The sequence below is a fragment of the Trachemys scripta genome, chromosome 6 (assembly GCF_013100865.1).
Source record: "Trachemys scripta elegans isolate TJP31775 chromosome 6, CAS_Tse_1.0, whole genome shotgun sequence".
In the NCBI taxonomy this organism is placed as follows: Eukaryota; Metazoa; Chordata; order Testudines; family Emydidae; genus Trachemys; species Trachemys scripta.
In genome coordinates, this window is record NC_048303.1 from 27,157,807 (window position 1) to 27,184,004 (window position 26,198).

The 26,198-nt window shown below is 41.8% G+C and overlaps 1 protein-coding gene across 4 annotated transcripts; it reads right to left on the minus strand.

Moving 5' to 3' along the window:
* C6H5orf34 (chromosome 6 C5orf34 homolog) lies at positions 1 to 23,343 on the minus strand. 4 transcript variants are annotated; one of them, XM_034774647.1, is made up of 14 exons: positions 23,047 to 23,343; positions 22,762 to 22,818; positions 22,304 to 22,527; positions 21,696 to 21,785; positions 19,431 to 20,095; positions 18,421 to 18,522; positions 12,759 to 12,882; positions 10,006 to 10,097; positions 9,627 to 9,696; positions 7,651 to 7,821; positions 5,866 to 5,993; positions 2,848 to 2,928; positions 1,467 to 1,507; positions 1 to 739 (listed from the first exon to the last, which is right to left on the minus strand). In XM_034774647.1, exons 3-14 carry the CDS (start codon positions 22,496 to 22,498, stop codon positions 549 to 551), a joined length of 1,950 nt encoding a protein of 649 aa, XP_034630538.1. In that variant the 5' UTR covers positions 22,499 to 22,527; positions 22,762 to 22,818; positions 23,047 to 23,343; the 3' UTR covers positions 1 to 548. The 4 variants fall into 4 exon arrangements, with proteins under 4 accessions (XP_034630538.1, XP_034630539.1, XP_034630537.1 ...); XM_034774648.1 differs by having other exon boundaries at positions 23,232 to 23,338; XM_034774646.1 differs by lacking the exon at positions 23,047 to 23,343 and having other exon boundaries at positions 5,866 to 5,960; positions 22,762 to 23,038.
* Positions 23,344 to 26,198: the final 2,855 nt, after the last annotated feature.

Sequence of the window (26,198 nt, forward strand, 5' to 3'; positions counted from 1 at the left end):
TGAGGGTTAGTGAAACTTTTTTATTTTCAAAATGTTCTTAAAATACTATTTTACAGTAAAAATATAGAGCACAAATAGTTGAGGGGCCATCTTGAATATTCCTTTGATCTCTTAAAAATAAAAGATTTTCAAATTTAAAAATTGCTTAACCAGATTATGATAGCCTAGTCAGTTATTTACCAGTAACTCAATTGCTTAAAGCATTTCTGTATATACATCAAACATGTTGGAATTTACAAACATGCATTGTCATTTTAATTTCTATTAAAGGTGGCACTTTTACTCAAGCACTACCTGTAAATAGAACCATACTACATAAATATACCTAATTTCTGTTCTATCCTTTGTATGTCTGTATGGGTTATTAGAACTCTTTTGTTACAGTAGGAGAGTGTCAATTATTCAGAACAAAAATTACAGGCTTCCAACTCTTAGGGCCTGATCTTTCATTCCTTGCACATCCAAAAATCCCACTTGATACACAAGACTGCAGGATAGAGCCCATAAACATTTAAATAATGCTGGTCTTTCACGTGTTTGTTCAAGCATCACTTCCCAGAGGAGGCTAGGAGAGATTCAATATCTTGGATGACTTTTGAAGTTTTTTCCAAAGCCTCTGATATGCTCCTTTCACCAATATCCTCCGGTAAACTGTTTTCTGGTCGTCTTTCAGTAATATGAGATGGATTATTTTTCATAGCCGAAGTCTTATTTGGAACATTGCTGTTCTGCAGTAAGACTAGCAGTTGCTTTGTTAAGGAAATTTCTGTTTTGTCTCCCCTCTAATAATGAAAGAAATTATTTTAAAATATTTTAACCATTGTTCTCAATTAGGTGGTTTGCCACTGCATACTGCAACCAATAAATAAAGCTATGAAATCTAATAAGTTTAAGTTCTTTAATATTTCCGCATCTTATTTCCATCAAATCTCTATATTAAATGAATATTTTCCTGTATATATCAAAATGTATTTAAAAGAAAAGCCATCAAGGAAGATGTCAGATTGTGCAGTCTAAAGGAATTAACAATGCATGTTAAAAAACTGAAATAAATTTAGGGGTAATTACATGGTGTTTTGAGTATATGAAGTAACAGGTTTTTTTGCAGCTGGCTTAACAATGGAGCAAAATTGAGGCACTTGATAACTTTGTATCTATCCCAAAAGGCATATACATCACTCCTCTTTACAAGGAAAGGTTAATAAAAAGATACAACATAGAAGTTTGAACAACAGAACTATTCCCTTCTGAGGATTTCTGTATGTTCTGCCAATTTTTTGGAGTTCCCAGTGGTGTGACATGGGGAGCATGCCTAGGATAAATAACTGGGCAGAAACTAAAAATAAATATATATATATATATATATAAAAAGAAATAACCATTAGAGACCTACACAATAAAAGGAATAAAGGACACGGTCATTAAACACTCAAAATATGCTAAAGAAATATTTGCTGAAAGGATACAGTTAAATCTTTGTATTTTCTCAAGTTCAGCAACAACAGACCTGTTAAAAGAAGATTTAAAACTTTTATATAGCAGGATAATGAAAAATTTCTCATGTGTATTTTTGCCCTTACGATTTTATTTCCTTATGTAGTTTTATAGATGGCCTGTACAAGTAAAAGAATTATTTGCTTTTTCCTCCCCCTTCATATTTTTGAGGTCAATGGAACTGCTCATGTGGATAAAGTTAAATATGTGCAATTGTTTGCAGGATGAGAGCTCTATTTTGAGAATATTCTCCCCCGCCAATTTTAATTCAATCTATATAGAGCTTTTTAATGCCAAATTATATAGGTGTGCCAGTATTCTTAAATATCAGCACAGTGCTATGGAATAGCTTACATATTAATTAAAAAGGACACAGCTAAAAGTCTAGTTAATTTAAAATGTCAGTTGGAAGTACTTTCAAAGTATTACACCTGCACCTAAAGCCCTCTGCCAGTTACTGTGGAGCTGTGATCACATTTCCCTATTAAAAAAAAAAAAAAAAGACACACATACAAAGGGAGAACTGTACATAAATTGCTTATATAAAATCCTGTGACGTGCTCAAAGCAAACAAGAAAAGATTTTTTCCTTAACGATCTCTGAGATAGTAATTTTAGATGTTACTTGTAACAGTTCAGAAAAATAATTCAGACAGAAGTATGATTAAATAGTCCCTTTAACTACTGTTACAGATTCTGTAGAAGCACAAGATGCATTCCTGTGGGGTCAGAATAGCGGCTATTAGAACAAAAACTTTAGCAACAGGAAGAGTACAAAGCCAGCACCTATTCTTCAAAGTAAATATTTATAATCTGTGTTCTTAGTGCTTATTACCTATGCTATCTGAGCACTTCCCAAAATGATGGGAGTGTACACAGAATCTAAAATATGAAACGACATTGTTCTTCTGATGATAAGATTTTTATAGTAGACCATCACAAGGAAGCATATATTTTGGGACTAGAATTTTCTGGATTTCCTATGCTAGTAAGGAAGTATTTTGTTTTTTAATAATGATTCTCCTCTTATGTTCTCATAGCCCAGTTTCTGTGTTTGATCCTGCAACACATATTAAACAGTGTTTTGACTTTGTCTTCTGCTTTGGCAAGAGCTTCAGCATTATGGTTTCAATACAGAAACAGAAAACAGATATGAGGAAACAGGCCTCTGTTTAAACACGAGCTGCTTGTATAGTTTAATATATTGTAAAAAAAATAAAAATATGTGGAGTCACAAAATATAAATGGGTTTAAATTTTTCATCTTTAAAAAAGTGTAGTAGGTCATATTTAGAGTTTAAAACTTTGGTGGTTTCCTTCTATATTATGAATAGCAAGTTATATGTGATGAGTACCAGTTTCTTTCAGTTGCAGGAAGAGTCTCTCCCTCATCATCATTCAAACTTCTGCACCATGCTACTACTGTTTTGATGTACCTGTATTAAGAATACAATTCATAAAAAAGAAAATAATTCAGATCAAATACCCCTTAATTAAATGTGAACAGAAAGTTGACAGCATTAAACAATAAATCTGGAATAGGGAATGGAACAGAATAGAGCTAACCTCCAGGATATTCTTATGTGTATTTGATAAAAGAGGAAAACCAGAAACCCTCCAGAATCAATAAGCGATTACCCAGTGAAGAAATTTGTCCTTTTATGAATCCCACATATAAATGAAAAAACCTTACTGTACAACTGAGTATATTAATTATGTTTAAATGCAAAGTAATGTTCCTTGTGGTTTTTAATGCATTGCTTGTAAAGCACTTTTTAGAGTTTCAGGTGACAGAAGAGGAGATTAGATACTGGAGACAGCTTAGTGGTTTAAAGCATCAGATTTGATATGCCCAAACGCACTGGAACCAAAAACCAGTTTTGAATGCTATATGGTCAACTCAGCCCTTAAACTTAATTCATGGAACTCCTATATTATGAAGTTCCATTCACTTTAATATGCATGTGTTTTGAATGCAACTTTAAAACTGAGGTACTGTCTGCTCTGCATGGATATTAAAGAGTCCACAGGAATTTTTGTAAGAATACAGATTGTCACAGGCATAGGCACCGACTCCGTGGGTGCTCTGGGGCTGAAGCACCCACGGGGAATAATTAGTAGATGCTCTGCACCCACCGGCAGCCAAGCTCCCCTAACCACCCGCTCTGCCCCACCTCTCACTTCCTCCCCCTCCCAGCGTGCCATGTCCCCGATCCTCTGCCTACCTCCCAGTGCTTCCCGCCACCAAACTGCTGTTTGGCAGCTCTTAGGACTTTCCGGGGGGTGGGGGGGGAAGCGGGGATGCGGCGCGCTCAAGGGAGGTGGTGGAGAAGAGGCAGGGCAGGGGCGGGAACTTGGGGGAAGGGGTGGAATGGGGTCGGGGTGAGGGCAGTGCAGGGGCGGGGCCGGGGTGGGGTCGAGCACCCACTAGGAACAGTGGAAGTCGGCGCCTATGGCCATACGTTGTCCTTGACCACAGTTTCCCCACTCCTATATTGCAAAGTGCACCAGCTGTCCACTTGGTTGCATCGCAGTGATCAAGTAATCTCTGTTAGTTATGTATAATATATGGTGTGCACGGTTTGTCAAGTTACTTGGATAATTTTTATGATGAGAAGAGCTACATAAATATAAGATATTACATAACAGCATCTGAACACCCTAAGCAGCTGTCTAAGGGCACGTCTTTACTACCCGTCGGATCAGTGGGTAGCGATCGATCTATCAGGGATCGATTTATCGCGTCTAGTGTAGACGCGATAAAATCAATCCCCGATCGCTCTGCCGTTGACTCCGGAACTCCACGGCAGCGAGAGGCGGAAGCGGAGTCGGCGGGGGAACAGCAGCGGTCAACTCGCCGCCGTCCTCACACCCAGGTAAGTCGACCTAAAATATGCAACTTCAGCTATGCTATTCGCGTTGCTGAAGTTGCGTATCTTAGGTCGACCCCCCCTCCATAGTGTAGATCTAGCCTAAGAAACAATGGATAAGAACATAAGTTTTATTTTAGAAAAATAACGTTCTGTTAAACTGCTTCATTAACACAACTGTCTGCCAATGAGCAAACTAAGGGCTTAAGTCCTGCTTATCTCGTTTGCATACTCACAACAGCAGTCCCACTAACTTCAATTAGACCAGTGGTTCTCAAACTTTTTTTCCCAGTGGACCACTTGAATATTGCTGAGGGTCTCGGCAGACCACTTAATGATATTTCCAAATATTGTTTGTACCGTTAGCTAACTATTGTAAAAGTGCTTTGGATAAAAGTGCTATATTAAAATAACTTCATAATTAACATATATTTGTTCTACAAATAACAGCACACAACTCATATTTTAATATCAGTAGTCTTACCTTTCTAATGCGATGGATGTGCCCTCTCTCCCCTGCCGCAGCAGCCCCTGAGCTGGGGCTGGGAAGGGAGGGGGAGGGGAGTTGTGTCTCTCCCACTCTCCCCCCACCGCAGCAGCCCCGAGCTGGGGCTGTGAAGGAGGGGTGTCTCTCCCCAGCCACAGAGCTGAGGCTGGGAAGGAGGGCCCTCTCCCCGTCAGCTGTAGCCCTGGAGCTGTGGAAAGTCGCCTCTTTCTCTGGCCGCCGCACCCCTGCACGTCCCAAATTCCACCCACTCCCGCACACCTGTGCGGCTCCACTAATTAGGTGGGTAGCCCTTCATTCTTTTGTGTGCGGCCGCGCAGGTGTGCACCTTAGAGTGGATCACCCGAATGGAGCTTGCAGACCACAGTTTGAGAACCACTGAATTAGACTACTTGTGTCACCATGGTGAGTAGAATTAGCCTTAAGAAATTTATGGAAGTGATGAAAGAAAATTAACATTCAAATAATTCAAGAATTGCTATCTGATCAAATTTGCGTTAATATTGGTACAAAAATAATTCATAGAGAATTTAAGTTAAGCAACTTTTTTGAACCCTATAAGTAGTTGTGGATATTGGGTATACCTAAGCAAAGAACAAGTGCTCTCCCTAGCCCTTTTGGTTAGGATACATTATTTGAGAAAAAAAAAAAAAAAAAAAAAAAAAAAAAAGAAAGGGGGAGAGAGGGCAACTAAAAGCGTCACAGTTAGACCCCTTGCCAGTCCCTCTTGAGTGAACCCCCCAGATGACAGGCTCTGCTTCAACTCCTAATAGCTATTATTCAGAATGATGGAAAAATGATTAAATTAATAAGTGAATATCCCATCAAATTAACTGGATGAAGCCCTGAGCTGTGCAATCTGGATCTTTGCTAGCCAGTCAGGTACAACCTTTTTCACAGTCTATTTTACAGAAACACATTAAACTATTTACATTTCTTACAAAAAACTTTTACTGAATTCCTGAATTTGTTAAATTTGTTCCATGTATCAACTATACCTTTCATAGAGTCCAGGATGGTTTATCTGGATTAGCTGCTGTGCCCCATCAGGAGAAATTACTTTACACCATCCTGTGGTAGCACCTTGATTTATCTTGGAAGAGAAAGACGAAAGAGCATCATTGTTCTGCAGTGGAATCAAAGAGGTAGACCTACTTTAAATAACAGCAACAACATATGCTAGTTCAAAAAGAAATATCTGCAAATGCTTCACTTAAACATTTGTATCTGGTATAGATGTAAGGTGTGGTCTGGCAGCATGATCATAGAAACAACAACTGGGAGTTCCTGGTGCCAAACATTGCCCAAACACGGATTTCAATGTGCTGTCTGAGAATAATGAAAAATTCAACCCCTTCACTTCCTGTCTGACCTCATGTGAAGAAATGTCCAGTCTTTCAGAATATTTAATTCCTTCTACTTTCATCTGGAGAATGAGGTTATAGATTTGTTTTCATTCTCAAGTTCTGTTATTAAGAGTAGCAACTTCATACAAATGAAACATCATTTCTTAACAAATCTTACTCTGCATGTACTGAGTCACATCTGCTGATGCTTCCCCTACCCAGTACTTTTTAGTTCAGTCAACATTCTAACACAACAGAGCTACAGAAGGGTGAGTTGGATTCTTCCCCCAAGCTAAAGCATTATCTGTGGAATTGTTAAACTTCCAATGGCAAGTCTTTTATTACCAGCAATAATGCTGGAACTAGAAATCACATAGCAACTCTCACTCCCACCATCAACTCTGAGTTTGCAACTTGGCACTCAGGAAAAAAAAAAAAAAAAAGTCTTTTTTACTTGAAAACTGAATCAATTTACAAAATAAATATGGAATCCCATTTCCACAGGTCACTTATCACAGAGGAAGCATATATTGCATTATTAGAATATCTGCTGATAAAGGATGGCTTTAATGCCAAAAATTAATCTAAAAAGCTTTGACTCTCCTTTTTGAAAGAATTAAGATAAGTGAGCTTGGGAAATGTGTTTAATATTTGTTAATTTCTTAGAGGAGCAAGAATGATGCTCTCAGCTAGAACTAACCAGCTACAGCTCATATGCTTTAGATATGATCAGCACTGGCCTAGTAAGCTTGCTTAAGTATGGCTTGCTAGAGGAAATTAATGTGGTTTCCTTGTCCAGTGTAAACAGGACTTCAAGTCAGTCTTGGTAATTTACTCATTTTTGTCAAGTTGGTAATACTCCATAATTTGTAAATGTAAGTGAAGTTATACCCCACCTTTTACTTTAACACTTTTTCTGAGAGGAGATAATTGTCTGAGACAACAACCCCCATTTCAAATTACAAAAAAAAAAAAAATTGAGCACTCTCTTTTACTACCAATACACTTAGTATATTTTTCAAGGATAAACAGTTCCAACAAAATTCACATAATAGCAAACAAATGTATAAGTACCAGTGCCTCTCTCCTTAGTTATGGTTATGAGACAAGGGCTGTCATTACAGGATAAAGGAGAAAAAGTTTCTGAGAGCCCCCTTGTTAAAATATTGGCAATATATCAACAGTGGCAAACAAGGAAAGATCAGATTTTCAACTAGATGAAATACCAATTTACTAGCTTGTGACAGTGAACCACAGTATATAACCAATGTGACTTACAAACCCAGGGCAGATGGAGGCTCCCCAACTGCACAATTTGCTTTTTATGGATATCAGAACTAAGTATAAAATTTTCCCTAGACTTCACATTTATTAACTAACACCACCTTCAGATAGAAAGATTTTAAAAACAGATATTTCCCTGCTCCTGAGAATTACCTGTGTTCTTCCATAGCAAGAGCTGAAATCCCAAACCATATTCAAGGTCATCCCATCACAAAACAGAGCATGGACTTTATTATCTGAATATGCAACAAGTCTTCCCACATTGGGAATAACGGTTTCATGCAACGGAACCGGCAGCATTTCTCTTCCATCTGTCCCTGGTATCTAATGTGAACCAAGTGTTCAAGAAAAAATAAAATTTACTATATTTAAAGTTGTGTCATTACTAATATTTAATTTGTATGCAGATTCACAGTGCAGCTTTTTTTATTGAGACACCAGCAACCTGCTTCCCTGCCTTGTTGCTCTCTGATTTGCTGACATCCCCTTACATTCAATGGGTTCAGGCCCCACCAGCTAGTCCTTTGTTCTTAGTTTACACCCACCTGTAGGATACACGTAACATTAAAGAATTAAAGCTATCTTAAATTCGGTTAAGGGTGTGACTTAACCAACAAAGGATGGAGAAGCAGAGCACCACTTCACAAATGAGCAATCAGGAAGGTAAAAGAAAGATTATGATCCTGACTTCAACACTAGATATAGATATCTCTGTGTGTGTCTTATAAAGAAGCCCCCAATCATCAAGTAAAAGGCCTTGAGAATAATAATTAGTACTGTAGTGTGGGAAGGATGTATGACCGGGGTGGGCAAAATACAGCCCGCGGGCCGCATCTGGCCTTCCAGCTGTTTTAATCTGGCCCTCAAACTCCCGCTGGGGAGTGGGGTCTGGGGCTTGTCCCGCTCCAGTGCTCCAGCCAGGGAGCAGGACTGGGGGCCACTCCACTCGGCTCCTGGAAGCAGTGGCATGTCCCCCCTCCGACTCTTATGCATAGGGGCAGACGGGGGGCTCCACTCCGCACGCTGCCCTGCCCCAAGCACCGCCCCCGCAGCTCCCATTGGCCAGGAACTGTGGCCAATGGGAGCTGCAGGGGCAGCGCCTGCAGACAGGGCAGCACGCAGCAGAGCTGTCTGGCCACACCTCTGCGTAGGAGCCGGAGGGGGGACATGAAGCTGCTTCCAGGAGCTGCTTGAGGTAAGCACTACCTGGAGTCTGCACCCCTGAGCCACCCCCCCCCCGTGGCCCAACCCCCTTCCCCAGCCCTGAACCCCTCTGTCCTAGCCTAGAATACCCTCCTGCACCCCAAACACCTCATCCCCAGCCCCAGCCCTGAGTTTGCACCCCCAGCCTCACCCTCTCCCACACCCCAATCCAAATGTCGTGAGCATTCATGACCTGCCATACAATTTCTATACAGATGTGGCCTTCGGGCCAAAAAGTTTGCCCACCCCGATGTATGGTTTCAAAAGTAACTAATAAAATAAAGAGCTGTAGTAACAAGACAAAGAAAAACTGTCTTAAAAGAAACAAGTCCAAATCTTCCCATAAATTTAGCCATTTAGTTCTGCTTGGGGGTGGGAGGGAGAAGTTACGAAAGGGAAGGCCTTGGGAAGAAAGGAGGCTGTAGATCTTATCTGGATTAAGACTGGAAAGAAGGGTTAATTGTCTCAGATTGGTTTTTAGCTGAAGTCAGTAATTGACAATGACATTACCTGTTTGTTAAAAAGGGTATAAAAAGTAAACTCTTACTTCATTGCTAATACCTGCCTGACCACATTGAAGCTGACCTAGATGCGTCTAAGCACCCACAGGTTTAGCTCATTTGTAAGTAAGTATCTCGATCAAATGCTTATAGATGTTTTATACTGTGACATATAAGTTGCTTATTAGTTAGGCTTTTTAGGCATGTTTAGAGCAACGGTATCAATACCATTTGGCCTTTGGATTTAATAAAGGAATTTATGGCTAAATTAGTGTTTGGTGGTTTCCCATATCAATATTATTAATTTCAAATATTACTAATTCCAACATCACGTCTCTCTTTCCCAGAAGCTGTTGTCTATAGACCCTACTAAACACATGCTAACATTTCAAGTGTTAACATAATTACAAGTCTTCAGTTACATACCATTCTCCAGCAGCAGATATTGTAATTATGGGTTAATGAAAGTTTAGTCTTGTAACAGTATTGGAGAATTCTGAGAAGGAAAAAAATACATCTCATATGCAGAAAACATTATTTTTATTATATTATTATGCTGCACTGCACAAATACTTGCCGTAGCTTCATTTACACAGTTATTGTTAAGGGTCTATTTTGTAACCTATTTCATTATGCTTATATATTTTTCTGATACTGTTGATATAAATAACTGATTTATTTCTTATACTCACAGCTATAGTTGAAGTCTAACTAGAACAACATGGTAATCATTATTTGTCATCTTTGTTACTGAATGCCCTTCCAAAGGCTAGAGCAATTAATATAACAAAAATGAATAATTCACCTGGTTGCCTGGGTAATAATGGAACAGATGGAGTATGGACTTTCTGGTGTATCAGGAGGCAGACTGTTTGCTGAATACATTTTTTCTTCTCTCTAGAACATAACAGAAAATAGAGGAGTTATTTATAGATATTGTGGTATTTAAGAACTAGCAAGATATCTAGTTTTGGGCATTCCTTCGCCCAGTGAACTGTTATAGCAGCATGTTTGCGCTGAAGGACGAATAAGAATATCCTTTCAAAGCTAAAGGGCAGTCATATTCATTAGGCCACATTCTACACTCAGACCTAAGTATAAAACTTGCACAGACTAAACAGGAACGGAGTACTTTTATGAGAGGGCAGATTTTGGCCTACTATCTGTAAATGTGACGCTAATCCAAGTAATAAACCAGTTTTGAGGCCTGTTGTGTGGAACTTTACCCTGCTTTAAATACTTAAACTATCCAAAGTGGTTGAAAGATGGCAGGAGAGTCATTTTACCTTGTCAACATGTTAAATAAAATGTTGAGAGAAAACAGGAAACAGTCAAAGAAAATATAAACAAAGTGAATGAATATACCTTGATCTGGTGAGGTTACAAAACTATCATGACAATGCACCTAAATCTTAAAACAAAGCCATATCCCCTCTATGGATCATTAGAAATGTATTTTGATAGAATAAAAAGATTTTGAAGGTTGCCGCCCATATTTTGAATGGTTCTTTTGAGGCACACTAGACATCTTATTCAGCATGGTGGTGGTGATGCCTCCTCCCACCTCAAACAAATATCATGTCATGGTCATCCCCTTGAACCAAGGCCTTTCACCAAGGCCCAGCTGTGATGCTATTATTCATAGATTCATAGATTATAGGACTGGAAGGGACCTCGAGAGGTCATCGAGTCCAGTCCCCTGCCCGCATGGCAGGACCAAATACTGTCTAGACCATCCCTGATAGACATTTATCTAACCTACTCTTAAATATCTCCAGAGACGGAGATTCCACAACCTCCCTAGGCAATTTGTTCCAGTGTTTAACCACCCTGACAGTTAGGAACTTTTTCCTAATGTCCAACCTAGCCCTCCCTTGCTGCAGTTTAAACCCATTGTTTCTGGTTCTATCCTTAGAGGCTAAGGTGAACAGGTTCTCTCCCTCCTCCTTATGACACCCTTTTAGATACCTGAAAACTGCTATCATGTCCCCTCTCAGTCTTCTCTTTTCCAAACTAAACAAACCCAATTCTTTCAGCCTTCCTTCATAGGTCATGTTCTCAAGACCTTTAATCATTCTTGTTGCTCTTCTTTGGACCCTTTCCAATTTCTCCACATCTTTTTTAAAATGCGGCGCCCAGAACTGGACACAATACTCCAGCTGAGGTCTAACCAGAGCAGAGTAGAGCGGAAGAATGACTTCTCGTGTCTTGCTCACAACACACCTGTTAATGCATCCCAGAATCATGTTTGCTTTTTTTGCAACAGCATCACACTGTTGACTCATATTTAGCTTGTGGTCCACTATAACCCCTAGATCCCTTTCTGCCGTACTCCTTCCTAGACAGTCTTTTCCCATTCTGTATGTGTGAAATTGATTTTTCCTTCCTAAGTGGAGCACTTTGCATTTGTCTTTGTTAAACTTCATCCTGTTTACCTCAGACCATTTCTCCAATTTGTCCAGATCATTTTGAATTATGACCCTGTCCTCCAAAGTAGTTGCAATCCCTATCTGATTTTGAAAGATATTCTGACCAGACCAAGTAAGGAGATAGCCCTAGAAATAGTTATGTTTGGTTCTGTGTTCTTAGCAACTCTTAATATGTGAACATAAGGTTGTTATCCACACACACCTCTGAGTCAATTTCCATCCCACCCCCATTCAAGTGCCTCATTTTAAGAGCCTGGTTTAGACAGCCAGAACAAGTTACACTTTGCAACACTCTGCTGTGACCATCTTAGAAACTGATTCACTATGGAGGTTTTACTGAGTCTGCAGTTGCCAACTCAGTAATTTGCTGTGCCACCTGTGGTCAATTAGCAACTGAACTCCATCCTAGACACACAAGCTATATTTTCCTATATTTTCTGTTCTTTGTTATTTATAGTATGGTAGCACCAGCTAAAAATCCGGATATCCCCAAACCCATTGTGCTAATACTTGAGACAGGCTCTGCCCCAAAGAGCATGAAATAAATAGATAAGAAAGAAAAGGTGAGAGGGAAAACAGAGAGAGAGGTGAAGAGACTTGTCCAAAGTTAACTAGGTCAGTCGCAGAGCAAGGAGCAGAACCCAGGTCTGCTGGGTCCCATCCACTGCACCACACTGCCTCTTTTATTTGTCTTGTTTTATTAAAGGAGATCAGAATGTAGTAAGACAGCTTAAGAACTGAGAGCTACCACTTAAAACTGACATCTGGACCTTTGATGCCATTAAAAAAAAAAAACCACTTTCAAAAATGAAGTTTTTAAAAGGGAAAAATTCTAAGAGAAAAATGGGGAATATGGGATCACAATACCTACTTTCTTGAGTTTGAGATAAATATTCTAACCAGATTTTTCTCTAATTCACAAGTGATAAAAATACATTATTGAAAAATCTTCAGAGAAGCTATTATGCAAAATACTAAAGTGTGACTTAAACTACAACAATGTCTTAGTACAAACTGTCCTGTTATAGCAGTGTCTTCAAGTGAAATATGCTGATAACCTCAAATGGAAAATTAGAGTAGCATTCAAGTAGTAAAACAGTTTGGGTTTTTTAAGTAGTGCAATTCCCACCTGTCTTGTTTCTTTGTGAACAGAATAATGTGTAAAATAGTTTCCCAAAAATGCTCCTTCTGACTTGAAAACTGATCCATCTCCAGGATAAATTTCTATAAAGTTTTCAATATCATGGATAAGCCTAAGAGATCAGAAGACAGAACACAAAAGGAGTTAACAACTATCAGTATTGCCAGTTAAAGGGGAAAAAAATGGTAATTTACTAGATGTGAATACACATCCTTTCACCAAAGACTCCATGTGAAAAGTTATTTCCTTGTTTCTCCAAACAGTATTCTTATTGCTTATTTTTTTATTTTTCCCTTTAAAAAGGAAGCTTAGAACTATCCAATTATTTTAAAAACAGAGAGCCCTAAATATAAGTAGCTATCCCATAAAAACAATTCACCCACAGGTATTGGAAATGAAATATAGCAATGATGGAGGCGTGAGATGTATGTCCACATTAGGGGGAAGTTCTGATTAAACCCCGCAAGAGGCAGGAAATTCAGGGTGTGTCTACACTGCACAGTTGTCGCCAAAACTTGTGTCTTTCGTGGGTACTTAAGCCCCACTGCAAAAGACAAAAGTTTTGCAGATGCAAGCGGCAGTGTGAACGCAAGCTTATGCCGCTTTCAGGACTGGAAGTAGTTTGTCGGCAAAAGTGCCGACAAAATACCGTAAAAGAGCGTTCACACTCGCTGACTTTTAGCGACAAGACTGTGTCAACACAGACTTGTCGCTAAAAGCTGCGCAGTGAACATAAGAACGGCCATACTGGGTCAGACCAAGGGTCCATCCAGCACAGTATCCTGTCTGCTGACAGTGGCCAATGCCAGGTTCACTCCCTCTGGGGCACCTAACAGGTAATGATCAAGTGATCTCTCTCCTGTCATCCATCTCCACCCTCTGACAAACAGAGGCTAGGGACACCATTCCTTACCCTCCTGGCTAATAGCTTTTAATGGACTCAACTTCCATGAATTTATCCAGTTCTCTTTTAAACCCTGTTATAGTCCTAGCCTTCACAACCTCCTCAGGCAAGCAGTTCCACAGGTTGACTGTGCACTGTGTGAAGAAGAACTTCCTTTTATTTGTTTTAAACCTGCTGCCCATTAATTTCATTTGGTGGCCCCTAGTTCTTATATCATAGGAACAAGTACATAACTTTTCCTTATTTACTTTCTCCACACCATTCATGATTTTATATACCTCTATCATATCCCCCCTTAGTCTCCTCTTTTCCAAGCTGAAAAGTCCTAGCCTCTTTAATCTCCCCTCATATGGGACCCATTCCAACCCCTAGTCATTTTAGTTGCCCTTCTCTGAACCTTTTCTAATGCCAGTGTATTTTTTTTGAGATGAGGAGACCATGTCTGTACGCAGCATTCAAGATGTGGGCATACCATGGATTTATATAAGGGCAATAAGATATTCTCTGTCTTATTCTCTATCCCAGTGTTTCCCAAACTTGGGACGCCGCTTGTGTAGGGAAAGTCCCTGGTGGGCCGGGCCGGTTTGTTTACATGCCGCGTCCACAGGTCCAGCCGATCACGGCTCCCACTGGCCACGGTTCGCTGCTCCAGGCCAATGGGAGCTGCTGGAAGCGGCGCAGGCCGAGGGACATACTGGCCGCTGCTACCCGCTGCTCTCATTGGCCTCATCTATCCTTTTTTAAATGATTCCTAACATCCTTCCTGTTTGCTTTTTTGACTGCTGCTGCACACTGCATGGACGTCTTCAGAGAACTATCCAAGATCTCTTTCCTGATTAGTTGTAGCTAAATTAGCCCCCATCATATTGTATGTATAGTTGGGGTTATTTTTTCCAATGTGCATTACTTTACATTTATCCACATTTAGACAAGTTCTCAGATTTAATGCTAACTTAGCAACCTTACCACCTCTTCCTTGCATATAGTTATTTTGATATGATACAGGATTTTTCATTACATGATCACATATTATGTGATCTATGACTAGACCAGGGCCCAATCCTGCAACTTAATCTGGGTGGGCACTGCACTCTGTCCACAAAAAGCCCCACTGAAGTCCAAATGGCTTTACATGGGTACGGGGAAACACATTTAGAATGAATTGCAGAACTGGGGTCTTAATAGTCAGTCTGCACATGTGGGTTAAACATTTGGAAAGTTCAAAAATATTTCACACTCACTGTCACTTGACAAATAGATGTTGTAGAGAAAGAATGAAGCTTTATAGTATTTTCCCACTATACTACTCTGAAGGACATAATACCAAATTCTCTCATTTCAGTGCCTTGATGACAACTGAAACCTTTTCCAACAAGTTTCAGAGCGGTAGCAGTGTTAGTCTGTATCAGCAAAAAGAACGAGGAGTACATGTGGCACCTTAGAGACTAACAAATGTATTTGAGCATAAGCTTTCGTGGGCTAATCTCCAAGGTACCACAAGTACTCGTCGTTCTATTTTCAAACAAAACAGTTAAACAGCAAATGTGAAAGCATTTAAATAATCAAAGAGCTTGTCTACACGATCAAGTTTGTTGACAAAACTTATGTCGACACCCAAAAGTCGACAAAACAAAAATTGCCACAGGGTGTTCACACTTGCTCCCTCTGTCGACAGATCACGTCCACATTGGAGACACCATCATCGACAGGGTGAGCAATGCACCGTGGGTATGTATCCCACAGTGCAGTGTTGTGGGAAGGAAGAGCTGATCGCTATGCATCTTGGGATTCTCCCCCAGTTCTGTCACAGCCCCCTCAGCTGCCGAGAGCAGCATCATGAGCAGCTCTGTGAGCTCTCCATGCTGAAGAATGGCAAAGCAGTACAGCAGTCTGTACCCCTCCCCCCCGCAGCAGCAGTCTGCCTACCCCGCTGTGTTCCTAGTGCCGGGCAGAACAGGAGCATTCCAGCAATTTGCTCTTTGTTTGTTCCCCAAAGGGAGCAGCACACAGATACTTCCTGGAGCTTTGAAAGGGAGGGGCACACGCCTGCAGGGCAGCAGAGATCAAAACACTGAGGAGAGCAATCAAGGCAGGCATTGTGGGCAGGGCCGGCTCCAGGGTTTTTGCCACCCCAAGCAGGCCGGGGGGGGGGGGGGATGAGGGGGAAGAGAGCCGTGATCAGCCGCACTTCGGCGGCAGCTCCACCGCGCCGCTTTCTTCTTCGGCAGCACTTCGGCGACAGGTCCTTCCCTCCGAGAGGGACCGAGGGACCCGCCACCGAATAGCCCCTTCCCCTTGGCCGCCCCAAGCACCTGCTTGCTGTGCTGGTGCCTGGAGCCGGCCCTGATTGTGGGATACTGGCGGAAGACAGTTCTGTCGACAAAATCAGCAGTGTCTACAGTGGTTCTTTGTCAACAATAACGAGAGGGGAAAAGTCTCTCGTAGGGGTGGAAGTTGTTGTCGCCAAAACTGGATGTTTTTTGTGACAAAAGTCCCACTGTAGTGTGTACACTCTTGCTGTTTTGTCACCAAAAGGCAGGTTGTGGTGACAAAACTTGCCAGTGTAGACAAGCCCTTACTTTAAAATTAGGGCTGTCAAGCAATTAAAAAAAATTAATTGCGATTAATCACACTGATAAATAATAATAGGATACCATTTAAATATGTTTGGATGTTTTCTACATTTTCAAATATATTGATTTCAATTACAACACAGAATACAAAGTGTACAGTGCTCACTTTATATTTATTTTTGATTACAAGTATTTACACTATAAAAAAAACAAAAGAAATAGTATTTTTCAATTTACCTAATACAAGTACTACAGTACAATCTCTTTATCATGAAAGTTGAACTCACAAATGTAGAATTATGTACAAAAAAACCCTGTATTCTAAAATAAACCAATGTAAAACTTTAGAGTCTGCAAGTCCACTCAGTCCTACTTGTTCAGCCAATCACTCAGACAAACAAGTTCATTTACATTTGCAGGAGATAATGCTGCCCACTTTTTGTTTACAATGTCATCTGAAAGTGAGAACAGGCATTCACATGGCACTGTTGTAGCCAGCGTTGCAAGATATTTACATGCCAGAAGTGCTAAAGATTCATATGTCCCTTAGTGCTTCAACCACCATCATAGGGTTCTGCTTGATAACAATCCAAACCAGTGCGGACCGACGCATGTTGATTTTCATTACCCGAGTCAGATGTCACCAGCAGAAGGTGGTTTGGGTTCCGTAGTTTCCGCATTGGAGTGTTGTTCTTTTAAGACCTCTGAAAGCATGCTCCACACCTCGTCCCTCTCAGATTTTGGAAGGCACTTCAGATTCTTAAGCCTTGGGTCGAGTGCTGTAGCTATCTTTAGAAATCTCACACTGATGCCTTCTTTGCATTTTGTCCAATCTGCAGTGAAAGTGTTCTTAAAATGAACAACATGCGCTGCTATAACATGAAATATATGGCAGAATGTGGATAAAACAGAGCTGGGAACATACAATTCTCCCCCAAGGAGTTCAGTCACAAATTTAATTAATGCATTATTTTTTAAATAAGCATCATCAGCATGGATGCATGTCCTCTGGGATGGTGGCCAAAGCATGAAGGGGACAAATGAATGTTCAGCATATCTGGCACATAAATACCTTGCGACGCTGGCTACAACAGTGCCATGAGAATGCCTGTTCTCACTTTCTGGTGACATTGTAAATAAGAAGAGCACAGCATTATCTCCTGTAAATGTAAACAAACTTGTTTGTGTTAGCAATTGGCTGAACAAGAAGTAGGACTGAGGACTTGTAGGCTCTGAAGTTTTACATGGTTTTGTTTTTGAGTGGTTATGTAACAAAAAACCCAACCTACATTTGTAAGTTGCACTTTCACAAAAAAGATTGCACTACAATACTTGTATGAGGTGAATTGAAAAATATTATTTCTTTTGTTTATCATTTTACAGTGCAAATATTTATAATCAAATATACACTTTGATTTCAATTACAACACAGAATACAATGTATATTCAAATGTAGAAAAACATCCAAAATATTTAATAAATTTCAATTGGTATTCTATTGTTTAACAATCACGATTAATTTTTTAAATCGCGATTTTTTTTTTAGTTAATCGCATGAGTTGACTGCGATTAATCGACAGCCCTATTTTAAATGTTTTGCATATATAGCTATACAATTAATCCATAGTAGAATTTGGCTGATTGTGAAATCTGGATTCATTTAGAAACTGGGACCAACATATTAAAACTTGGCTGCCTGAAATTAGCCCTAAACAAGCAGCATAAATTTTCAGAGGAGCCAAACTCCTTAACTCTGGCAGCTGTCCATAGGAGCTACAGGAGCTCAATACTCCCCCCTCCAAAAAAACCCAAACAGTCCTCTTATTTAGGAGTTTTAAATGTGGCTTCAGAGTCCTAACTTTATTTGTACAATATATACCCACCTCAGAATTTTCAAAGACAAGAAATTCTGAAGCACCTTTTTAAAGTTCATGTAATTAAAGAATGATTGAATAAAACATTTTTCAATTCAGTGACAAACGTTTACTCCCAAGCTAATACCACAATGGCCAAGTCACAGTCTATGAAGTTTTATTTCAGAGTAATGAACCCTGATAAATACAGCAAAAACATGTAAAATAGATATTTGAATCTGGAAATTTAATTTTTTAAAAGTCTAATTCCCATAGAAGTGCACAAGCTTCCAAAAGTGAACAAATTATTTGTTTCTTACCTGTAAATAATACCCTGGCACCAAACAATTTTTATTAGTAGAGGGCATGAATTATGTTCATTGTCTTGCTTCCTCTGTAGAAAGAAGTCACAGAAACTCCACCTGGGCAAAAGTAAAAGACAGAAAAGCTGCAGTAAGTTTGCAGTTTATCAGTATTATTATTAATATTTTGCACTGTTCAAAGCAGCCAGGGAAATCTTCGCATAACTTGCTTAATTTTTGATAAAATATTATAAAAATGCAATACTCAACTCACATAAAAAAGCAGCGCATATTCAGGAACTGCAAATGGATGAACTGAGAACCACCCAACTAGCCAAGAAGTTATTCTTCAGTCAATGAAAGGTCTCAGAGTAAACTGGTGTGAGAGACAGTGTTCAAACTTTGTGACCCTTAAAAAATTTGTTTCAAGGAAACTCAGTCTGCTCAATTATTACCATTTAACCTGACTTTCTAAGTTATAGCTGTACTTTCCCTCTCATACTTTATATGGAACAAGTCACTTATAATCAAATATGAATCATGTTTTTGTGAACAGACAACAAGAATGGATGTGTACAAACGAACATAAAACACACACACCTTATCCACTTCCTTTTTCTGAAGATACAGTTTTTAAAAAAAAGTAGCCCATGCCACTGGCAAATTTCCCAAGCATTATTTTCCCAAAACCCAAAGTAGTTGTAATGTGTTTTTTCAATATCCCCATTACTGTTACTTGCATATTTGTCTAATTAGAGGTTCTCTCTCCACAATATACCAAATATTACAGCTTAGCATTTTTCTTCAGATTACTATTACAATTTCTTACACCAGTTTATGTATTGCTGGTCTTATGAACACCACATTTCATGAAGTTCGTAAGAAAAGTGTGTTTGTTACACATTTTATTTTAAATAGACATTTATGATGGTTAATAGTCAATCAGGCTATTGAAGAGCTGACATTCAGATCTTCGGAACTGTAAAATATATTGCACAAAACTAAAAAGCAAACAAATTTCCTGTTACCTGTGTAGGTGTGGTGCACTACAGCTGAGTGGCAAAGCTCTAGGCAAATGAGAAACTGCCTTTGTTTTTTCACTTTCCTTTAAAGCATCAGATCCTGCAGTTCCATTTCTAGTGCATTTATTCTCCACATATGTTTTACATATGTTATCAATGTGCAATTGGTGGAATATTAATGCCAAGGACAAAGGGTATTTCCATTCTTCTGGATATGAGGAAACAGACCAGCGCTGCATAACCCACACGTATTCAGATGAACAGCATGTAAGAGACAATGGGGCCTCATCTTGTCCTTTTATTTGGTTTAAATAGCCTTTTGATTTGTCCAGTTCCCTGCATTTGTTTATAGTCCAGCAATGTTCCTCTTTCTTATTCTCCATTCTCATTTGTTTAGGAAACATTTCTGAGATAAAACTTCTGCTTGATTTTCCATGCTGACCTTTGTTTTGATTATTGCTGTTTTTTTCAGAGAAAGATGAAGACGCAGCACACTTTTGGCTTACTTTGCATAAAAACTCCACTGTAAACTCTTGCTGCAGTTCTGACATGCAGAGATAAGCATGACCATCTAAGGATGAGATTTTTACACTGCCATTATCCATACATTCTGCTGCATCAGTAACACTGGGGCTAGGCCAATTGATTTCTGAGATATCAGAGAGAAGAATCTAAAAAGAGGGAAATGAACAGAAGGTAGTAGAATCTATTTTAAGTGAATTTAGTTCTTCTGAAAGGTGACAGTGGTGAAGAGTGAATGTTCCTATTTATCTATAAAATAAGACATCTCACTTCACTTCTCAAGTGTGCCTCTACCTGTTCTAGCAGAACCATACTCAGTGCTAAAGGAGTAATTTAGTTACTATGCTCAGGCTCATTTAATCCTTGTCCTCTCTGTTGAGATTGCCAACAAGTAGGCTTGGCAGAATTTGATTTTTTTTTTTTTTAAATAATTTCAATGGCTAGAGTTAGTTAATTTTTAGCAATTTTTTATCCATTTAAATTTTCACAATTGTGCAAAATTATAGGGAGGGAGGTCAGACAATAGTTATTTAATAACAGTAGATGCTGGGACTCAAAAAAATTAAAGCTTTTTAACCGTTAAAAACACATTTTTCAACATCACGTCAAATATACAAAGTAATTATCCTTTAATCAAAGTTCTCAAGTGGCATTTTTTTTTAAACTTTGCCTTTTGTAAATTTCAATTATGATTGATAGAAATGTTTATTTCAGTTTGTGTACAGTGAAATCAACATTTAAAAAAAAAAATCTAATCCTTCCAATTTTACCAACAGGGGAGCAGCTTTGGTGATTTAGTGATGTGGATCTCTTTTGGAAAGTGTCTAGAATATATTCCCGAAGGAAATTTTAAAATATAATAATGAATTTAGACCTTTTATGGTATCACATTTCAGAGGTACCTGAAACCATACTTATTAAACCTATTTGCAAAAAAGGTGTCAAAATTTGATGTTAGATCAGTTACACCTCAACTACCTAGCTACATACAAGTACAACTTACATTCTTCAACTTGCTTCAATTTACATTCTTGTATAACTTTTTCCACTGTGCCCATCATTTTAATATTGGGTGCTTTTACCAAACCAAATACATTAAATAAAATAGTTTCCATCCTTATTTCCCGGATGGATTACTTGTTCTATTCATTCCCTCTGAAGCACCTTGCATTGGCCACTGTCGGAAGACAGGATATTGGGCTAGATCAGGGGTCGGCAACCTTTCAGGAGTGGTGTGCCAAGTCTTCATTTATTCACTCTAATTTAAGGTTTCGCGTGCCAGTAATACATGTTAACATTTTTAGAAGGTCTCTTTCTATAAGTCTATAATATAGAACTAAACTATTGTTGTATGCAAAGTAAATAAGGTTATTAAAATGTTTAAGAAGCTTCATTTAAAATTAAATTAAAATGCAGAGCCCCCCGGACCCGTGGCCAGGACTAGGCAGTGTGAGTGCCACTGAAAATCAGCCCGTGTGCCGCCTTCGGCACGCGTGCCATAGGTTGCCTACCCCTGGGCTAGATGGACCATTGGTCTGACCCAATATGGCCGTTCTTATGTTCTTCTTATGTAACTTGAAAATCAAAATTTTCTAAACCTAATTTACCAACCAAACTGCATTTTACAGAACTTAAAAAATCCCCACATACAAGGAAAGTAAAACAAAATAAATAAATAAAATAAATCACTGAATCAGACTCTCACTGAAGTTTATTTTGCAAAAATATTATCAGGTACGTAAAACTTACATTTTTCCTTTCAGAAGGTATGATACTTGAAGGTAAATACAAGGAACTACAAAACTGGTTCCGGAAATCTACTGCTCGTAGAAGTTGCTCCTGAGGAAAGGGTATGAGACATATTATCATAGAACTGGCTACGCAGTGGGAACATTTCAGTGTTGCTTTATCTCCTCTTTTTGAGAGGAAAATAGTGATTTATAATTCAGCATCATTTGTATACTGATAACCAACAATGCCAGCACAATTTCTCTACAATGCAGAGGCACTGTATGAACTACCAAATGCAAAGGCACTGTATGAACTACCAATCAACATTAAGGTGTCTACATAGCCTTTCGGAATACTAAGGGCCAGATATATTGTCCATCCACAATGGGCTTCTATACATTTGAGAAGAACATGTTAGCTGACTGACAATGTTTACTTTGATTGCTAACACTGGCAGTTCATTCAGTATTTCAACTACCTTTTTTTATAAAATTTTTATGTTGTTTGCTGCTACAATGGAAGGAATAAAAATATGCCTTGGTACTACCTTCTTATCCCACCTGCTCCTCTCCTTTATTTTTGCTCTATTTGGAGATAGAATAGAAAAAGAAATTTAACTCACGTACTCGGTAGGTACTAATAACAAACTGAGTCCTTTGGCGAATCCTTTCAGCTGGCTGCAGAGGATGGGCAGAGACAGGAAGTGCCTTTTCAAAAAGGAATTCAGAGCCACAGGGAGAAAGAAGCAGTCTGGATCCATCTATATAGTGCACCTCTACAGAGTCATCCTCATAAAGAATCATAAGACTTTCAGGCTTCATTGCAGTAAAAGGAAAATGTCGAAGAGAGCCTACATTAAGGAACAACAGACTTAGGCTATAAGGGTAGTCTTCCTAATACACATGTACAAATAATGAAACAGGAGCAGGTCTATAAAAAAGGATTACAGTAAATTCGTAGATCCACAGTTAACAAATCTATCACGTCATGGGGCGGTGCAGCAAGTTTTTACTTTACATAGCATGCATAGACAAAACCAACAGCATAAGCTCCACTTTATATGTATAAATACACAAATACTCACCCCGTATTAAAGTATCGTTTACAGATTCAGTATGTCCCAAGGCAAATATCAACAGTTCTGGAAGAAAGTAAATATCGAAACTGCAATTAATTCTGCTGACTGTCAAGGCTGAAACGCTCTGTGTAGGACTTAGTTCAGGTGCCTTTTGTTTCACCACACTTAGCATTTGCTTATTAACAACACTTGGTACACAACATCATCAGGCCAACAGAGGAGCACTGACAATGCTTCTGAGCTACGTTGTGCCTTTTCCGCAGGCACTATACCGGGGGGAGAATAACACACTTTTCTACAGGAGTCGTTTCAGCCCCAGAACTTGGGGGAGTTTAGCTGTATTATTCCCATCCCAGGGCCACACAGAGTCAAGGACAGCTCCCCCAGGCCAGCCACAACCCTGCCCCCCGTCCCAGGCGCACGCCGCTGCGCATAAGGGCGCCGAGCAGCGCGGAGGGCCGGGCGCTGCCTCAGACCGTGCAGCCGGAGCAGAGCGGGAAGCGCCGCGCCTCGGGGTTCCAGTGAGCCTGGCTCAGCGGCTCCCGCTCGAACGGCGGCGGATCCGGCGGGCTGCAGTTGGGGCCCAATGAGACGAGGAGGGGGCGGGGTGTCGTGTAGCGGGCGGGGCTATCGGAAGTGGGCGGGGCTTGCACACCCGCTGGATGGCGGGGTTCTCGTGCGCGATCAATGCCACTGGAGGCTGTCCCGGCCCTGCCTGTGTGGTGCCGCCGGCTCGCTCTGCGGCTGGGCGCGCGCAGGGAGAAGGCCGGCGAGCAAGCCGCGGACCCGTTGTGACCTGTTCAGCCTAGGGTTACCATATTTCTACAAGCAAAAAAGAGGACACTGGGGGGGGGAGGAGTCCTGCTCTAGCCCCGCTCCTGCCCCAACCCCATCCACTCCCTCCCACTTCCCACCCCGCTTGCCCCCCTCATAACCCCCAGCCCCTCCGCTCCTTGTCCCCTGACTGCCCCCTCCTGGGACCCCTGCCACTAACTGCCCCCTAGGACCCCACCGCTTATCTAAGCCCCCCTGCTTCTTGTCCCCTGACTGCCCCCTCCTGAGAATGCCCTACGACTCTACCTGTCCCCTGACTGCCGCGACCCTTATCCACACTCCCACCCCATATTCACATCCCTGCCCCCAGACAGACCCCCGGGGACTCCCATGCCCTATCCAACTGCTCCCTGCCCCCGACAGGACCCCCAGAACTCCTGACCCATCCAACCCCCTCTGCTATCTACCTGCCTCGACCCCTCTCCACATCCCTGCCCCCTGACAGCCCCCCCAGAACCCCAGACCCATCTAACCCCCCCTGCTCCCTGTCCCTGACTGTCCCAACCCCTCCCCACACGCCTGCCTCCCTGACAGCCCCCCCAGACCCATCTAATGCCCCCCGCTCCCTGTCCCTGACTGTCCCAACCCCTCTCCACACCCCTGCCCCCCTGACAGCCCCCCCAGACCCATCTAATGCCCCCCGCTCCCTGTCCCTGACTGTCCCAACCCCTCTCCACACCCCTGCCCCCCTGACAGCCCCCCCAGACCCATCTAATGCCCCCCGCTCCCTGTCCCTGACTGTCCCAACCCCTCTCCACACCCCTGCCCCCCTGACAGCCCCCCCAGACCCATCTAATGCCCCCCGCTCCCTGTCCCTGACTGTCCCAACCCCTCTCCACACCCTTGCGCCCCTGACAGCCCCCCCCCCAAACTCCCGATCCATCCAACCCCCCCTCCCTGTCTCCTGACCAGGGCCAGCTTTAAAGAGCCCAGGAATCGGGCTGCGCTCCGGACGGGGTTGTGGGGCTTGGGGCTGGGCCAGAGGTGCTCGGCCGGCGCTGCTGGGGCCCGAGCCGGGCCGGGTCCGGGCCAGGGGTACTGGGGCCCGAGCCGGGCCGGGTCCGGGCCGAGGGTGCTGGGGCCCGAGCCTGGATGGCACTGCTGGGGCCCGAGCTGGGCCGGGTCCGCTTGGCCACTGCTTTTCTATCTATAAATAGCCGACCGGGGGGAAATCCCGGACATTTTTAGATTTTTAAAAATCCCCCCCGGCCGGCTATTTATAGACCGAAAAGCCGGACATGTCCAGTGAAATCCGGACATATGGTAGCCCTAGTTCAGCCGCTGGGGCGTTACCGTCCCTTCGCCTGGGGGGGTCATTTCATTTTGCACTTACTAGTGTTTGCCGCTTGCTCGCTCCCCTTGTCTTCCTCTGAGGTGTCGCTACAGGCGTGGCCATTGCTGCTTGAAATAGGGGTGCAGAGCGTAATGCTGCACCCCCTGGCTTGAAGTGATTTCAGTTATATACAGGGTAGGATGACCCCACAGTAAGTGTGAAAAATTGGGATGGGGTGGGGAGTAATAGGAGCCTATATATGAAAAATCAGGACTGTCCCTATAAAATCAGGACCTCTGGTTACCCTAATACAAGGTTACCATTTGATTCAATGGCTCTCAGTATCCCAACTGTCAAAATTGTTCTAGCACACTGGGGATGGCTCTGGAAAACAGGATTGGGTAGGTTCTTAGGGCCAGGGCCCGCTCTGGCTTTTTGGCCGCCCCAAGCAAAAAAACCAAAAACGGGGCGTCAGAACAGCAAAGCAAAAAAAAACCACACCTGCAGCGCGGCTGGAGCACGGATGGAGGGGGACCGGCTGGGGAGGGGGCGGGAGCGGGCAGGAGAGAGAGAGAAGGGGGCGGCCAGGGCTACAGCAGCGGCGCTGCCATGCGGCCCCTCCCGCTGCGCCGCCTCCTGCTGCGAGGGCTCCGCTCCGGTCAGCGGGGAGGGAAGGAAGAGGACTGCTCTGCATGGTGCTCTGGTTCTCCGCGTGCCGCCCCCTACAGGGCAGCCAGAGCAGAACAAAAAAAAAAAGCAGCCGTGCCACCCTAGGATTGGGCAGAATGCCGCCTTGAACAATCTGCCGCCCCAAGCACCAGCTGGTGCTTGGAGCCAGCCCTGCTTAGGGCTGAGCTGAGCAGCGCGAGAGCAGAGAGCTGCCATGCTTGGTGCATGGGGCTGAGGCCTGGCACTGCAGCCTCCTGCAGGAACTGTCTGTAGCTGAATGTGTGAGGGAGCACAACAGGAGCAGGGAATGGAACATGGTTGCAGTGGAAATGCATCCGTTCTAGGTTCCTACACCTCTGCTCATACTACCTCTCTTATACTATCACACCCCTGGTCAACAGTGGACACCCCAGGAGGAACTTTACTCATGTAAGAAAAGACTGATCTTGAAGACATCAGCATGTGACATGTCTGTATATAATGATACTGGACCTAGTCCACCCATTGATAGAAATTATACTATTCCTAAAACTAGCTTTCAGGGTCTGGCTGTTTTACATATATGGTATGGATATGGGTTACTGTGAAATAATCAAAATAGTTGTAAAGAGTGCAGAATAGTAGAAGCTGTTACTGCAGAAATGTCAAAAGAGAAAGAACTGAAATG

Bases quoted from the DNA above. Each gene is read 5' to 3' on its own strand.
- C6H5orf34 (XM_034774645.1), bottom strand. From the start codon at position 22,927: ATGCTAAGTGTGGTGAAACAAAAGGCACCTGAACTAAGTCCTACACAG. The intron at 20,096-21,695 runs GTAAGTTTTACG...CCCTCTTTTTAG, and splicing joins TACCTTCTGAAAGGAAAAAT to ATTCTTCTCTCTGATATCTC. The intron at 7,822-9,626 runs GTATGTAACTGA...GGTTCACATTAG, and splicing joins ATATCTGCTGCTGGAGAATG to ATACCAGGGACAGATGGAAG.